We start from the raw sequence: 15,549 nt of genomic DNA on the forward strand, positions 1-15,549 counted from the left end.
TTTCTTCTCCACCTGCTAACTCCAACTAACAGCGAGTTGCGAACACGTGACCTCAACGTCTACGACCATCTCGACCCGCTTCTCTATCTGTGATACCCATCTAACTTCAATATGACTATTATATGTGAAACCTTGTGTAACGATCGTACTACTGAACTAATAAATGAGACCAAATCCTTTAATTATGTAGCTTCTAATCCCAAATCTTAATCCCTGATCTTGCCACGGGGGAGGGTCGCGCGCTGACGGAGAAATCGCAGATTGGTAGTCGTCGGCCCAGTGTAGATGAAGTTCTCCCACTCGCTCCAGTTCAACGCCGTCCCGGAATGGCTGAACAAGTACATCGCCTACCTGACGCTCAAAAAGCTCATATACCGGCTCCAGCTGGAGCTGTTGCGCACGGGCGACCAGGAACGGCTCCTCTCGCTGCACCAAGGTGACCCCTCGGCGGTGTTCATAGCGGCGCTTGATGCTGAGTGTTCCAAGATCAATACCTTCTACAAAAAGCAAGAAGAAATTGCCCATCTTCAAGTGGACGAGTTGGAGGCTGATGTCCAGGAATACGAGCGCGAGGTGGCCTCTTCCGCCGCCGGCAACCGCAAAAACTCATTATTCCAATATGTGACCCATCTGAGCGCTACTGACGGTGGTGATACCGATAATATTACTGATTACCCTGAGGATGAGCCTGGTTCCGCTTCCGACGCTGCTCTCCGACGTGCTCTGATGGGATCCCAGCTTCTGGAGGACGGCCAGCGTGCTGCCAATACGCTGACGCTGTTACCCCACATTGCCCACTTAGCTGAGACCCGAGTGATTTTGCGTAAACGTATCATCGGCATGTTCACCACTCTCCTGGAGCTTAAGCTGTATATTGAGCTTAACGAGACCGGGTTCAAAAAAGCGTTGAAAAAATTCGACAAGTCGCTCAATACTCTGATCAAAGACGAGTACCTTAGCAGCCTTGGCGACCGCACCTACGTGTTCAATCCTACCACCATCGCTCAGCTCAACGAGAAAATTGATGAAGTGGTGGGGATGTACGCCGACATCTGTGCTCAACCCAAGGACCAGGCCCGCCTGGAGCTCTCGGTGCACTTGCGAGAGCACGTGGTGTGGGAACGTAATACCGTGTGGAGAGACATGATTGGCATTGAAAGAAAGGCCGAAGCCGCGGGGAAACCAGCGGAAAAGGAGCTGAGCCTGTCGCTCCAGTTGGGGCTGCGCATCATCAAGGTGTCGGTCATTGCTGCCATCACCGCGATACTCCTAGTATGGTCACCGTTTAAGGATACCGCCCAAGCCCACTGCTTTGCCCTTTTGGTGTGTGCTTCGCTCCTTTGGGCTACGGAAGCAATTCCGTTATTCTGCACTTCACTTCTTGTGCCCATGCTCATCGTCAATTTAAAGGTACTCAAAAACGATGACGGGCTGCTCATGGACGGACCCGAAGCGTCAAAGTTCATCTTGGGCCTGCAGTGGAACTCAGTGATCCTCTTGCTTCTTGGTGGGTTCACTTTGGCAGCGGCGCTTTCCAAGTACCACATCGCCAAGCTCCTCTCAACTTGGATCTTATCGAAAGCAGGTACGAGACCGCCCGCCGTGTTGTTGACGGTAATGTCAGTAGCATTATTTGCCCTGATGTGGGTGCTGAATGTCGCTGCCCCCGTACTTTGCTTCTCACTTATCCAGCCGCTTCTCCGCACTTTACCTAAAGAGTCTCAGTTTATTAAGGCTCTTATTTTGGGTATTGCACTTGCCCTGAACGTCGGTGGGATGGCGTCTCCAATCGCTTCCCCGCAAAATATCGTCGCTATCGGTGCCATGGACCCTCCTCCGCTGTGGGGCCAGTGGTTCGTGGTGGCACTTCCGGTGTGTCTTTTGCTGGTGGTGCTTATTTGGTTCCTCCTCCTCGTCACGTTTGACTGCCGCAGTCGCAACACTCGTATTGTCCCCATTAGAGTCATAGACGAGAAGTTTACTGGTACTCAGTGGTTCATTACGTTTATCACTATCGGCACCATCGCTCTTTGGTGTGTAGCGTCAAAGCTTACCGGGGTATTCGGGGAGATGGGGATCATCTCCTTAATTCCGATGATCCTACTCTTTGGTCTGGGATTGTTGACCACCGAAGACTTCAACAACTACCCCTGGAACATTGTGGTGCTTGCTATGGGTGGTACCGCTCTCGGTAAAGCGGTAGCGTCGCTGGGATTGTTAGCCACCATCGCTGAAGGTATTCAACGCCAAGTGGAAGGGTTCAGCTTATTTGCCGTCACCCTCACCTTTGGTCTCTTGATCTTGATCATGGCCACATTTGTGTCTCACACCGTCGCTGCCCTTATCGTCATTCCTTTGGTCAGCGAGATCGGTAACGAATTGCCCGAACCTCACCCGAGATTGTTGATCATGGCTGCGGCGTTGTTGTGTTCGGCCGCTATGGGTTTACCCACTTCAGGGTTCCCCAACGTCACCGCCATCTGCATGACCGACGAGTTCGGCAAGCCTTATTTGACGGTGGGGACGTTCATCACGAGAGGGGTGCCTCTGTCTCTTATCGCTTACGGTATCATCGTCACCGTCGGCTACGCCACGATGAAGTTGATCCACTTTTAGACCATATATATACAGTAATCGATTTAAACCTTATATTCCTAATTAATAACCTCTCCCTAAAGCAAATTATGTTAGAATTTTTCCCAGTACCATGCAAAATTTTTGGTGACTTTTCAGCTGCTGTCGCTCAGATCACCGTCGTCGTCGTCTTCTTCCTCTTGGGGGTTCACCTCCAGCCATTCGACGTACCACTTGTTGATGACTTCCTTCAGTTCCGGAAGCACGAGCGGGTCGAAAGGGAAGTAGGCTTCCAAGTCCAAGAACTCCTGTTTCCGCAGGAAGTTACCCACAGCGCTGGGGAGAGCCTTTTCCCCGTTGGTCTGGAGCAAGCGCTCGCGCTTGTTGTGCTCGATGATGGTGTAGCAGTAGCACACATTGAGCTTGGTCGCCAACTTGGCGAAAATCGCCACCACCGTCTCGTCGCAGTACTTGAGCGGGTTGAACTTGGTGACAATTACTCTGGTGAAGAACTTGTCGAGATCACACTCCCAGATCGAGTCGTTGGCGGTCTTGCCACCAGCGTCAGCCTGGCGGTATAATTCTTTGTAGCGGAAGCAGAAGATGTAGAATAATGCCTGTAAGGCAGCGTAGAACAACTTGAACCGTTCCATACCGCCTTTGATGCCGTCTGCGCCCACCTCGCTCTCCCTTTCGTCGATGTACTTGTTCAACCACTCCACCAAGTACAGCACGACAGAGATCACCTGCTCGCGCGAGACGTTGCGGGCACGAGCCAAGTACAGCGACAAGTACTGAATCGCCTTAAGTCTCAGCTCAATGTTCTCCTGCGGAGAGAGAGCCACTTCGATGAGCAACACCAAAAACAGCTCGGCGAGCTCCGGCTGGTGCTGCGAAATGTAGAAGACGAGAAACTGGATCAGCTTAGTGAAGTGCGTAGGGAGCACGTGCAGGCGGAAGAGCAAAGTGATCGTCTGGAAAAGTTTGATACCGGTTCCATTATTGATCTCTTCCACGGTGAATTTCAGTTGGGTGGTGGTCAACATGTGGTGGAGCACTCCGTCTAATTTCGCCGAGAGCTTACGAATATTGGCAGCGCTGTCGACGTCATCGATGACATACTCTTCGCCGTCATCATCACCTTCACCTTCTTCTTCATCGCTGCCGTCGTCGGCGTCGGCATCAGCGTCATCGGCGTCGGCAGCATCATCTTCATCATCTTCGTTTTGGTCGTCATCGTCGCCTTTACGGATGACCAGGTCGTCAACGTCGTCATCGTCGTCACTGTCGATCTCGGGGTTAAGCACTTCGTCGATCTCTTCATCATCAAGATCGTCCAACTCGTTTTGGAGCTCGACGTCAAGCTTGATGCACAGCTCATATACAAGTCTCCAGGCGTCGTACTGGAGCTCGGGACAGTAGGCGACGATGGCCAAAAGGTTAGAGGCGTAGTTGACCAATTCCTTGGGCGAAGAACTTAAGTGGTGCGGATAGCTCCGGCGCATGGTTTGTGGTATCGTACTAATAGATGTGGGAACGTACTGGATGAGACGGCGAAGCACGTAGTGGTGGTGTTGCCCTTCTTCAGGGTTGACGTCACAAAACTCGGAGAAGAGCTTCTTGGTGATGCTTTGCATGTATTTGGGGAACAGCGACACCAACACCACCAAGAACTGGGCGTAGGCGGACATGAACTCGGTGTGCTTTCTGAGGTCGGGCTTCAGCCACGAGTAGCGCAAAATGGCGTTGATAAGGTCCTGGGCACCGCGCCCGTCGAGCTTGGCCACGCGCTGGCCCAACCCGTTGAGAATGACGGTGAAATTTGCCGGCGAGAGCGCCTCCAGCAGCAGCATCGGCTTATCGATTTTGGCGGTAAGCAGGGCCACGGGGGTCTTGTCTCCCTAAAATTGTTAGTATATCGTTTGACATAAAACTTCAAGTTTCAATTTGCTAAAGTGGTGTGTGGCACGAGGACACGGGACATTGGCTGTGCGATGATTTGTTGATCCTCCCCCAGTTACCCATATACCTGTCACTGTGCACGTTGCCTACCCAAGACAAACTCTCAGTATTTACCCGCTCCGACCCCCTGAGATTAGTTATACCCGTTATTCTCCCAATATACCCGCTGTAACCCTCGCACGGCTCAGGCGCCACCACTTTTCGGAAATACTCGCTCAGTGGCAACTTACCTGGTCAAGGGCGTCCAACGCCAGCTGGACGATGCTAGCATACATTTTCTCGGAAAACTCAGTGATAGACTCGGCGGCAGGGCCGGCACTGTGCCGGGCACGCTTGGCGCTCGGCGCATCCCCACTCATGATGATGTCTCGTTGGCGTGGCTGTACAATCATTGACACAGCTCTGAAACGACAAACGAAACTAGCGATGGGATGAGGGATGAGGGGCGCCTTTTTTTTCGCATAATCTCCTGCGCGGCCCCCGGTGTGCACATAAGCCAAAAGCGATGCCATACCACAAACACCCTCATACGGTGTGTGGCAACGATAAAGTTTTGTGTCTGAGTACTATTATCAGTTTCTAAATGATAGCCACACTTAGGCCTTTTCCTTTATAAACTAATGTTAGTAACTTCATAATGTTGATCGTGGTAGTTTAGGAATTGCTACATTAGCCGTAAAATTTCCTGTAGTTGTGGCTCATTATTCAGTGCATCCCTTGGTGTTGTGTATTCAGGCCAAATAGGCTAATCTCCATCATCGACATCATTCAGTGAGATTTACGACACCAATGCATCAGATCACTACCGAATGAAAGTAAACTCCTTTCAAGTTCTTATTCTAAGTTTATTGCTAATCGTATTTTCATGTGTTTGTTGGTATAACTGAGACATTATCACTGCTCTCGACTCGCACTGACTAGCCATGATCTACACCGTCAAGCTCCACGCGGTGGTGCTATACAATATCGGCGACCACATCACTCGAGACATCCCTCTGCTGGTCGGGGTGATGCTCGGCACCGTGTGTGATGGGACCGTCGAAGTCCACCAGCTGTTCGAGGTCCCCGAGGCCCACGGCAAGCTCGACGAGGCGTTTCTCCATAAACGCGCCGCCCAGTTCAAAACCGTGCTCCCCCAATACTCCATTGTCGGTATCTACTTCATTGGAGACTCGGTGAATACCGATATCGTCGACCAGTTCTCGCTGTACGACCAGCCGCTTGTGGTGACGACGTTCACCGCTGTCAACAAGTTCACGCTGTATTACCAAGGGAACCCGATAAAGACGATGGTGGTGGCGAGCGAAAGTGAGCGTATTGCCACGGAGACCATCGCTAGGTTCCAGGACTACTCCCAGCTGGCTCTGGGGAGCGTGCCGGAGGTGCTGTTGACGGCGCACCTGGCGAACTTGGCCCAGCTGGTGGCGCTGATCTACGACCAGATGGTGAAGATCTTGGCGTGGATGTCGGCAGACGAAAAGGACGTCGCCAAGCGAGTCAGGATAAACAACAAGATCGTCTACCTTTCTCATAAGCTTGCTGCCCTTAAACGAGCGCCGGCACCGGACCCTACCACCAGCGTGTGTGCAGCAGAATTGGCCCTTTTGACCGAGGAGTTGGCAGTACTCCTTAAACTCAAGGCTCTGGTTGCTCAGAATGTGTTGAAGGCTAGTGTCGCTGGTGGTAGCGACCGTTTGTCCGAACAATCCCGCCAGTGGGTCGACCAACTCGGGTCATTCTGAGGTACGCCTTCAAACTACATCGAAATGGAAGCTATTGGTTGTGGCATCATCGAGTAAATAGTACTTCGATTTACTGTGGGGTTAAAATACGGATAATACATCAAGAGACATCCATACGTAAAAAGAACCCTCTCCTATACCACTTTTATAATAGTATTCTTGAGCTGTAATGATATTAATCAAATTGAACCTAAACGATTTCAACCAATTTTGACAGCTCATGTTCGTTTGACACCCATATCCTTCCGTGTCGGACTTAACTCGCGACATCGCGATGGAGGTAGCGGCGGCGGTAGTGGCTCAATTCGACAAGCTAAAACCCGGACAAAAGCCCCAAACACGCTCCAACGGCGACCAGGAATGGACGGTACTTGCGGGAGTATGTCTAGTGGATGACCAAAACCATACTGAGTGTATTACCTTCGCTACGGGGGTCAAAGTGGTACCCGAACGGGCTCGCGACTATAGCCATGGTACCATCGTTATGGACAACCACGCCGAGATGCTAGCTCTCCGAGCGTTCAATTGGTGGATTCTAAAGCATATCGACGATGACAAATACTTTGAGGCTAGTGAAATTGCAGGGAAACGGCGGTTTAAGCTGAAATACTCGGTACAGCTATATATCAGCGAACCCCCTTGTGGCGATGCCCTGATGAGCTATATTGCTCAAGACCAACCGGCCTGGAAGCGACGCAAAGTCAGTGAGGACCACGATAGGTCTGAGGACGCTACTGGGGGTGTGGCGCGAGGACGAGCTCAGTTTGATGAATTGGGTGTAGTCCGCACCAAACCCGGTCGAGCCGACTCGTTGTTATCGTTATCGAAACTGTGTTCGGATAAGCTTGCTTTGAAACAAGTTTTGGGTGTAATAAATTCAATGGTGTCCTCAGTGGTGGAGCCTATATGGCTCGAGGCGATGGTGGTACCCGAGTCAAAATACGTCGAGCAAGACTTTGACCGGTGCTTCAATCGAATTGACGGACACCGAATCAAAGTGATGACTACCGATAGTGAATTTAGTTACGGCAAACACCCCGATAAAGTGGCGGCTGCCAACGGTGTAGTGGGGGTGGTGGGGGGTCCCATCGAGACGCTAGTGCACGGAGTCAAACTTGGCAGCTACAAGAAAAACCGGGCGCCGAACCCGAAAGGCCAGTCGAAATTTTGCAACTGGCAGATGTGGCAAACCTACGGAGAAAGAATTTCACGAGACAATCCCACTAAAGCCCAAAACTACTGTGAGTTCAAGGAAAGCCAAATCGAACGGCAACGGCTTAAGGCTCACGTGCAGAAGCAATTGGGCCGGTGGGTACGCACCGGATCGGACGATTTCCCCTTAATGGGCACAAAACTGGCGACAATGAAGTGATATCGCCATCAAGCACCTTCACATGGGGTCCCAACGCCTGGCAGTGGACAATTGGCATTATCCTGCACACAGCCGGAAAGGTGGTGCGACGCTAGCCCCCTACGGATTGCCAGCACACCCCCGTGGGACGCGGCACGGAGATATCTACAAGTCGAACAGAATCCTGGACCGCTCACTACGGGCCATGGTGACGCTGGCTTACCAACAGTAGCGAGTCAATCGCCGTAAGTTGCCGGGGGCCTGGGTACGCGGCGCGTCGCCGCCCCAGGTTACATATGCCCAAAGCGTGAGTGGCAGAAATTCGCACATATCGGAGCTGCGGCGGGGTCTTCATGTGAATTTGTTGGCACCCCTGTTTATATACAGACACGACGCCTCGGCCGTATTAAGCTTTGGCCACCCGAAACTTTTTCAATTAACCCCAAACGATGCTGAAGGAAATCTCTGCGGCCGAAGTGGCCAAGCACAACAAGCAAGGCGACTACTGGATGATCTACAACGGTGAAGTGTACGACGTGTCCAAGTTTGCCGACGAACACCCTGGTGGGGAAGAAGTGCTCGCTGACGTGGCCGGTACCGATGCCACCGAAGCCTTTGACGACATTGGCCACTCCGATGAAGCCCACGAAATTATGATCCCCTTGAAGATTGGGACGTTGCAAGGCGGCACCGTCAAGAAGATCGAGACCGCCCAGCTGAGGGTGCTGGAAGACACCGGGTCCAGCTCGGGTTTCTTGGCTGGTGTTGGTTTGGTGATTGTCGCCGTCCTCGCCTACTACTTGAAGCAAAACGGCTACTTCTAAGTGCAAGTGGTCGTGTTATAGAACTCACGAATGCTCACGATATTTTTTCATCAGCCATAAGAGGTGTCTATATTAATCCCTGTATCATCATAAACTAAACCAAAAAGTAGTAGGCGGCGCCCAACGCCACCAACGCCGCCACCACAAGCGGCACCGGCACCCCCAGCAGCGTCAGCTGGCCCTTCACCTTCGTCTCGACAGTTCTAATGCTGCCGCCTTGGAGCTTACCGATCTTAAGCAGCGCCAACACTTCCCGGGCCTCGTCAGAGTGGCCAATATCATCGAAAGCCTCAGTAGCATCGCCCCCAGCCACGTCGACGATCACTTCTTCCCCACCGGGGTGTTCGTCGACGTACTTGGTGACGTCGTAGACCTCGCCGTTGTAGATGACCCACAAGTCGTCGACGGAGTTGTGTTCGGCGACCTCGTCGGCGGTGTATTCTTTGATGGCAGACATCTCTAAGGTTGAAGCAAGGTTTTTTTTCACACGGATCGTATAAGCGTTGGGTAGGCTTGTGCGCAGGCCCCAGGCGATTGCCACAAACAACTGCGCCTATACGACAGGTCACGTGTCGCCACGGCGTGAACGCGGCTGCAAATAAACTCTGACTAACAAAGGTTTGAACTAGACCATGATATTCAAAATCGTAGGAAAACTGTGGCTAGTGTTTGAAGAAGACCTTTGGCAAAACTATGTGTATTTGAAGAAAATTCAACAATGGGTCTGATAAGCTGCGATCTAGATAGCGAGAGGTCTCTTACACCACCGACGCCATGGTCTAGCTAATTGAACCTTACTACTCGTGAACTATCAAATATTGTCACATTACTATTAATACAATACCGCTCAAGGTCTACTTGAGACTGGTGATCTCGTTCTTTTCCGACGACCCGCTGGCGTGGTCGACGTATTCTGGCGACACCTCGACGGGAGTCTCGGGCGCCGTCTTATCCGCAATCGGGTTTTTACGGTTCTTGAAATCACGAATGATACCGCGGGCAATAATCATGAACGCCTTGCGCCCCACCCACAACGGGTAGATACCGACGACGAGCAACGTCACGTACAACCAGATGAGCCCCACGGTGACGTACCCTTTGAAGTAGGCGCCAGTGAAGATCCAGTCCCGGTACAATGGCATCGGCCACAACACCCACGTCACCAAGAGAATGAAGATCGTCGCACCAGTGGCTACCTTGATCCAGAAGTCCAACAGTCTCTCATCGGCCTGTTGCGAGTTGAGCTCGACGGTTTCCTCAGCAAGGTCGTGCTTGTCTTCGTTGAGCAGGTTCGAGTCGGAGTGTTCGGGGGCGTTGTGGTCTCTGATCGTCAAGTCGGCGTTCTGCAACACCTGCCAGTCGAACTTCTGGTTTTGGATCAAACTGATGGTGATCAGCACGATGGCAGGCAAGAAAAGCGCCGTCAACGTCCCGTACAAACACGGGAGCTGTTCACCCAAGGTGTCGACATTGACTTCATCGTAGAAGGCGTAGGCAGAGGTGGTCCACACCGTGAGCCCAAAGATCAACCCGGTGATGGGAGCGACAATGACGGCAAGCGTCAGCTGTTTATCCCAGGTAATGGAGAAGATCAAGGGGATGACACCGGGACAGATGATCAACGGGTAGAAGTAACCCAACCATGTCATGTTGGTACCGACGTAGTGAAGCATACACGAGAAACCAGCGGCAAAGAGACCAAAGATGATGACGGTGACATGCAGCACCCAGATCATCTGCTTGTTGTTAGCATGGGGCTTGAAGTACTTCTTGAAGATGTCGAACGACACAATCAGCGATACCGAGATAAGTTGAGCCAGCACGGTGGAAGTGACTGCCAAGTAGATGACGAGAAGAATACCACCACAGCCACCGTTACCCATCACTGCCTTAAGGGTGTAAGGAAGGGTGAAGCCCGACGAGATCTCGTAGGTGGTCATTTCACGGGGGTAAGTGGGCCACAGCGGCGTCTTGGAAAGCACCAACGAAGCACCACCGATAATGGCACCAAGTGGCCACACGTTACTGAAGATAAGCACCGCCGACGTCAAGTAGGCGGGGACGGTCAGTCTCTGGTCGGCACTGAACGTCTTTTGCCAGAACGATGAGTCCATGATACACAAGCCAAAGTTACCACCAGTAAGAATCAACCCGAAAAGCACCGAACCCTTAGACTTACCGGTAATGAAACTGCCCTTGTAGTTACCTTCAACGTACCGGTCGCCGTCGTGTTCCACCAACAAGTTGTACAAGCCATTCAAGCCACCGATCTTCTCACTCGACAACACGGTGGTGTTAAGAATGACAAGCACGATCAAAAGAATAAGCGTGTGGACAAAGTCAGTGAGGAAGGTCGCCTTAAGCCCGCCAAAGGCAGTGTACAAAAGCACCCCAAACGGGATAAGCATCATCGACGCGACAATGTGTAAGTTACCAGCGATGATGGAAATGGCACCAGCAGCACCAACAATCATTGCCAGACACGACAACAAGTTATTGACGAGACACAAGAACAAGAACAACATGTGGGCTACTTTACCGTAGCGCAACGATATAATTTCCAACGACGTGTGAGCCTTAGGGATCTTCTTCTTAGCGTGAATCCCTAAGAGAGCCATCACCGCAATCTGAATTGAAAGCCCAGCCCCGTAGTAGTACGAGGCTTGGATACCATAGTTATAAGTCATAGTCAGCACCCACAAAAGTTCAGTAGCCCAGGACCACAGCGAGTACACCGCCAGCGTTGTAAGCGCAGTCCCGACGTTTCTGTTGGCCACCGAGAACGTTTCCGTCAGGTGGTGGTCTTCGTTAAGATACTTGGAAAGAAACTTGGTGGTGAGAATCATACCAATGGCAAACGCCCCACCGACACCGACAAGGATGCCGTACCCGACACCCTGGGAAAGAAGCTGCACTTGATCGTCGGCCATTCTTCTTTGCGCTAGGAGTTTCCCTTGGGAGTTCGGGTGATTCAAACCATTTGAAATATATATCAAATTTTCCACCAGGTGTGGCTGCAAATTGTGGAGACGCAATCTCGACACTAAATTTATGCCGACTCGAGAGGCTGAAAATCCCCCAGCCCCCGATAGAGATAAATGGCCAAACCTCAGTTTCAGCTACGATGAGAAAATCCGATTGGGTTAGTCATTGGCAAAGTGGGCCCATAGTGTTCGAATGTTTTTTGGACCAACTTTGTTTTTCGGTTATTTTTTCATCTGAAAAATTGGCAAGCCACACTTGTGGCGACCAGGATCGCGACAGGGTTATTGTTCATACCGGCCCTGAACCGGAGCGGTAATAGCTGGCTTATCGGGCGATGGCTAGTGTCAGACACCCCTTAGACACGAGGCCGGTAGCGGCTATCGACGGGTTTGCTTCCTAGGCCGAGAACAGTGGGTGCGAAAGAGAAGTTCTTCCGTGGTTTGGTTGGTGAAAGCAGAGAGAGAACAAGGGGGACGTACAAAGCTCGCCAGCACCGATCCGAGCGCCTATGCAACCAATTAGGTGGCGACGCAGTGTCATTCCGCCAATACGACACTTGCTGATTGCCCAGGGGGCAAGGGCGGAAGCGAAGCTCACAATGCGAAATTCTGATATATCCTGCTCAGTAGTGCACGTCAACGGAGGCGAGAGAAAAAATACTAGATTTGCTGTCGTCCGGATTAACCAAATTGTCTGCATTTCAAAAGACGACCACGGCGACGATTTTGTGGTTCGGTAGCTTGCAGAAACGGTGCCTTGAAAACGCCGTGGAGTCATAGTGGTTGCGTATCCAATTAGATGGCGGTGTTGGTGTTGGAATACGGTATCACAACACCCTCGCCCAAATCACTCCAAGGCACGTGTTAGGGGATTTTTGGGGGATAAAAGCACACAAACGTGAACGGGGTTAATCCATGTGAAAAATGAAAACAATTAGCCATAATAGAGCTTTGTTAGGTAGTGTGCCACAACTGCAGCGGCTAGAACTCACTTGCCTTTGCTCGCTTTGGTGCGGGGACGGGTGGTGACAAACTATAGTTCGGGGTTCCGTTCGCAGTGACAGCCTCGTGGTCACTGGCAAAGAGGCTCAGCTCTCAGGCGGTAAACGAGGTCAAAAACGTCAATCGCCACCACAATTAGCCTAGGCGAGGGCGGGCTTTACTGGCTAAGCGCGGTGCTCTCGCCCCGTCCCCTTCGTCCGCAGTAACTGTCGGCAACTCCCACGTTTGTCCCATGAATCGGTATGGGGTTGAGTGCGGGCACAGTGCGGGCGGTGATAACGTTTACGACGTCACTGCAGTTGCTTTTCGCCAAAGTTTGCGCGGGCCTAGTCCGGTGATGCACACAGGGCTGCGTAACCAGCCATCAATCCCAAATAGTGGTGCGCGCTATCAGTGACTATCCATAACATCCTACACTTGCACCACTCACCAAAATGGTACAACGCAAGCCGCTCACTGGTTTCACCACTCCCCTTGGCTCGGGGGCGGGGATGCCGATCGACAAGCGACCGCCGAAAGTGACCGACGCCGCCCAGCGTCTTTCTAAGCCGTTTAGAGTGCCTCTTAGCGATAAGACGCGTCTGAACACCACCACGCGTCGGGGGACCAAACGGGTCAACTACGCCGAAATCGGAGAAAACGGGGCTATAGGCGGCGACCAGGACGAAGAAGAGGTCCGTCGTGGTCTGCGTTTGGGGCTTGTGGCCCGTCCACAGCTGACAGACCCGCTACCACTCACGCGCAAGTTCAAAGTGCCGCTAAAAAACGCCGATCAGGGAGTCGCCTACCAACCACCACCACCGTTGGGTACACGAAAAGCTATAGCTGTTGCTCCCCGACCATTACATGACCCGACACAGGAGTTCGCCATCGTGTTATATGACCCTACCGTGGATGAGAACCCCGACGCGCCTAGTCGAAGCCCTACCCCGACTCCCCCTACACCTGAATCACCAAAAGACCATGAAGAACCACCCGCTAAACGGCCTAAGAAACAGCATAAGTCACTCGCCGAAATGCTTGGTATAGTGAAGATGCTGCCGGAAGAACAAGCAGCGAAGTTCCCCGATGTACCCGTGGTCATCGACCCAAAGCTCGCCAAGATTTTACGGCCTCACCAAGTCGCTGGGGTCAAGTTCTTATACCGGTGCACCACTGGTCTCATTGACCGTAACGCTCGTGGGTGCATCATGGCTGACGAAATGGGGCTCGGTAAGACGCTCCAGTGCATTACTCTCATGTGGACGTTGTTGAAGCAGAGTCCTCGTGGCCGCAGAACCATCGACAAGTGTATCATCGTGTGCCCGTCGTCTTTGGTGCGTAACTGGGCCAATGAGATCGTTAAGTGGTTAGGTGAAGGGGTCCTCACTCCGTTCGCCGTTGACGGTGGTTCCGGTAATAAGGACTTGGAAGGTCAGCTTGTGCAATGGGCCACGGCTCACGGGCGTAACATTGTCCGTCCCGTATTGATCGTCAGTTATGAAACCCTTCGACGTAACGTCGACAAGTTGGCGGGTACAGAGGTGGGGTTGATGTTGGCTGACGAAGGTCACCGATTGAAGAACGGTGACTCGCTCACATTCACAGCGTTAAACTCGCTCAAGTGTCTGCGGCGGGTCATCTTGCTGGGTACCCCCATCCAGAACGATTTGCTGGAGTACTTCTCGTTGTTGAATTTCGCCAACCCTGGCTACTTAGGTACTCGTCAAGAGTTCCGCAAGAATTTCGAAAACACCATTTTGCGGGGTCGTGACGGGTTGGCCACCGATGAAGAAAAGGCTAAGGGTGACGCTAAGTTGGCTGAGTTGTTGGGTATGGTGAACAAATTTATCATCCGTCGTACTAACGACATTTTGAGCAAGTACTTGCCCATCAAGTACGAGTATGTCGTGTTCATTGACCAAGCACCGATGCAAAAGCGCTTATACCAACACTTCGTCACCCTGCCTTCGGTGAAGAAGCTTTTAAAGGGGACGGGGTCGCAGCCGCTTAAGGTGATTGGTATGCTCAAGAAGCTTGTTACCCACCCTGACCTTTTGAGACTTCCGGAAGATATCGATGGCTGTGAGGATATTCTCGATGAGAACTACGTCAATCAGCCGAAGCGAGACGTGGGGATGAATTCTATTTACAGTGGTAAGTTCCACGTGCTTGAGCGGTTCCTCTGGACGATGAAGACCGAGACTACTGACCGAGTGGTGATCATCTCCAACTATACCCAAACCCTCGACGTCATCCAGAAGTTGTGTCGGGAACGCCTGTACCGAGTCCACCGCTTGGATGGTACCCTCGGTCTCAACAAGCGGCAGAAGATCGTTGACGCCTTCAACGACCCTGATGCCGACTCGTTCGTGTTCTTATTGTCGTCAAAGGCCGGTGGGTGCGGTATCAATTTGATTGGTGCCAACCGGCTCATTTTGATGGACCCTGACTGGAACCCTGCTCTGGATCAACAAGCGTTAGCGAGAGTGTGGCGTGACGGGCAGAAGAAGGACTGCTTCATCTACCGGTTCATCGGTACCGGGTCCATCGAGGAGAAGATTTTCCAGAGACAGCTGATGAAGATGCTGCTTTCGTCGTGTGTTGTCGACGAAAAGGAGAACGTGGAACGGTTGTTCCTGGGTGAGAATTTGCGGGAGTTATTTAAGTACAACGACACCACCGTGTGCGATACTCATGACACTTACAAATGCACACGGTGCACGGGTGACGGCCAACAAACCAAGGCGCCGGCAATGTTATACGGGGACCAGACGACGTGGAACCACTTCCGCAACGCTGAGTTGGTTGACAACGAAGACTTGCTCATGCGTAACGAACTGCAACACGACGACGTCACGTTTGCCTTCCAGTATATCAGTCACCTTTCATAGCATTAATATTTACGACCTTATGTTTACGAGGTGTAGGTAGCATTTTTCGCAATATTCACTGTACCCAATAACGGTCTCACTAAGTCTGTCGATGTCCGCCTTGTTCGAAATATTTGCAATACTCAAAAATCACACGATACTTGAGACAAGTTTCAAGGGTTAGATTGAATTTTCTGATTGTTTCTATCAATCTGTTTTCCATAATCTAATAATAGATTTTCATAATGTTTTATTTTC

The 15,549-nt window shown here is 51.7% G+C and overlaps 8 protein-coding genes across 8 annotated transcripts; 5 read left to right on the top strand and 3 right to left on the bottom strand. All coding sequences in view use genetic code 12, as the record gives it.

Annotated features, from left to right (window-relative positions):
- Positions 1 to 285: 285 nt before the first annotated feature.
- PHO91 (Pho91p) lies at positions 286 to 2,616 on the top strand (the record flags this gene model as incomplete). Its single annotated transcript, XM_034154932.1, has 1 exon — positions 286 to 2,616. The coding sequence occupies one exon, from the start codon at positions 286 to 288 to the stop codon at positions 2,614 to 2,616; it is 2,331 nt and encodes a 776-aa protein (XP_034012991.1).
- Positions 2,617 to 2,729: 113 nt separating this feature from the next.
- Positions 2,730 to 4,427, bottom strand: RRN3 (rDNA-binding RNA polymerase I transcriptional factor; the record flags this gene model as incomplete). Its single annotated transcript, XM_034154933.1, has 1 exon — positions 2,730 to 4,427. One exon carries the CDS (start codon positions 4,425 to 4,427, stop codon positions 2,730 to 2,732), a length of 1,698 nt encoding a protein of 565 aa, XP_034012992.1.
- Positions 4,428 to 5,459: 1,032 nt separating this feature from the next.
- Positions 5,460 to 6,278, top strand: DIURU_002299 (uncharacterized protein; the record flags this gene model as incomplete). Its single annotated transcript, XM_034154934.1, has 1 exon — positions 5,460 to 6,278. One exon carries the CDS (start codon positions 5,460 to 5,462, stop codon positions 6,276 to 6,278), a length of 819 nt encoding a protein of 272 aa, XP_034012993.1.
- A 274-nt stretch (positions 6,279 to 6,552) lies between these two features.
- On the top strand, positions 6,553 to 7,650 carry DIURU_002300 (tRNA-specific adenosine deaminase; the record flags this gene model as incomplete). The annotated part of the gene is made up of 1 exon (XM_034154937.1): positions 6,553 to 7,650. The coding sequence occupies one exon, from the start codon at positions 6,553 to 6,555 to the stop codon at positions 7,648 to 7,650; it is 1,098 nt and encodes a 365-aa protein (XP_034012994.1).
- Positions 7,651 to 8,078: 428 nt separating this feature from the next.
- DIURU_002301 (cytochrome b5-like heme/steroid binding domain-containing protein) lies at positions 8,079 to 8,453 on the top strand (the record flags this gene model as incomplete). Its single annotated transcript, XM_034154938.1, has 1 exon — positions 8,079 to 8,453. The coding sequence occupies one exon, from the start codon at positions 8,079 to 8,081 to the stop codon at positions 8,451 to 8,453; it is 375 nt and encodes a 124-aa protein (XP_034012995.1).
- Positions 8,454 to 8,547: 94 nt separating this feature from the next.
- On the bottom strand, positions 8,548 to 8,910 carry DIURU_002302 (uncharacterized protein; the record flags this gene model as incomplete). Its single annotated transcript, XM_034154939.1, has 1 exon — positions 8,548 to 8,910. One exon carries the CDS (start codon positions 8,908 to 8,910, stop codon positions 8,548 to 8,550), a length of 363 nt encoding a protein of 120 aa, XP_034012996.1.
- A 397-nt stretch (positions 8,911 to 9,307) lies between these two features.
- Positions 9,308 to 11,383, bottom strand: DIURU_002303 (sodium:solute symporter family protein; the record flags this gene model as incomplete). Its single annotated transcript, XM_034154940.1, has 1 exon — positions 9,308 to 11,383. The coding sequence occupies one exon, from the start codon at positions 11,381 to 11,383 to the stop codon at positions 9,308 to 9,310; it is 2,076 nt and encodes a 691-aa protein (XP_034012997.1).
- Positions 11,384 to 12,873: 1,490 nt separating this feature from the next.
- On the top strand, positions 12,874 to 15,312 carry RAD54 (DNA-dependent ATPase; the record flags this gene model as incomplete). Its single annotated transcript, XM_034154941.1, has 1 exon — positions 12,874 to 15,312. One exon carries the CDS (start codon positions 12,874 to 12,876, stop codon positions 15,310 to 15,312), a length of 2,439 nt encoding a protein of 812 aa, XP_034012998.1.
- Positions 15,313 to 15,549: the final 237 nt, after the last annotated feature.

The sequence above is a fragment of the Diutina rugosa genome (genome assembly GCF_008704595.1).
Source record: "Diutina rugosa strain CBS 613 chromosome Unknown scaffold6_size315584, whole genome shotgun sequence".
In the NCBI taxonomy this organism is placed as follows: domain Eukaryota; kingdom Fungi; phylum Ascomycota; class Pichiomycetes; order Serinales; family Debaryomycetaceae; genus Diutina; species Diutina rugosa.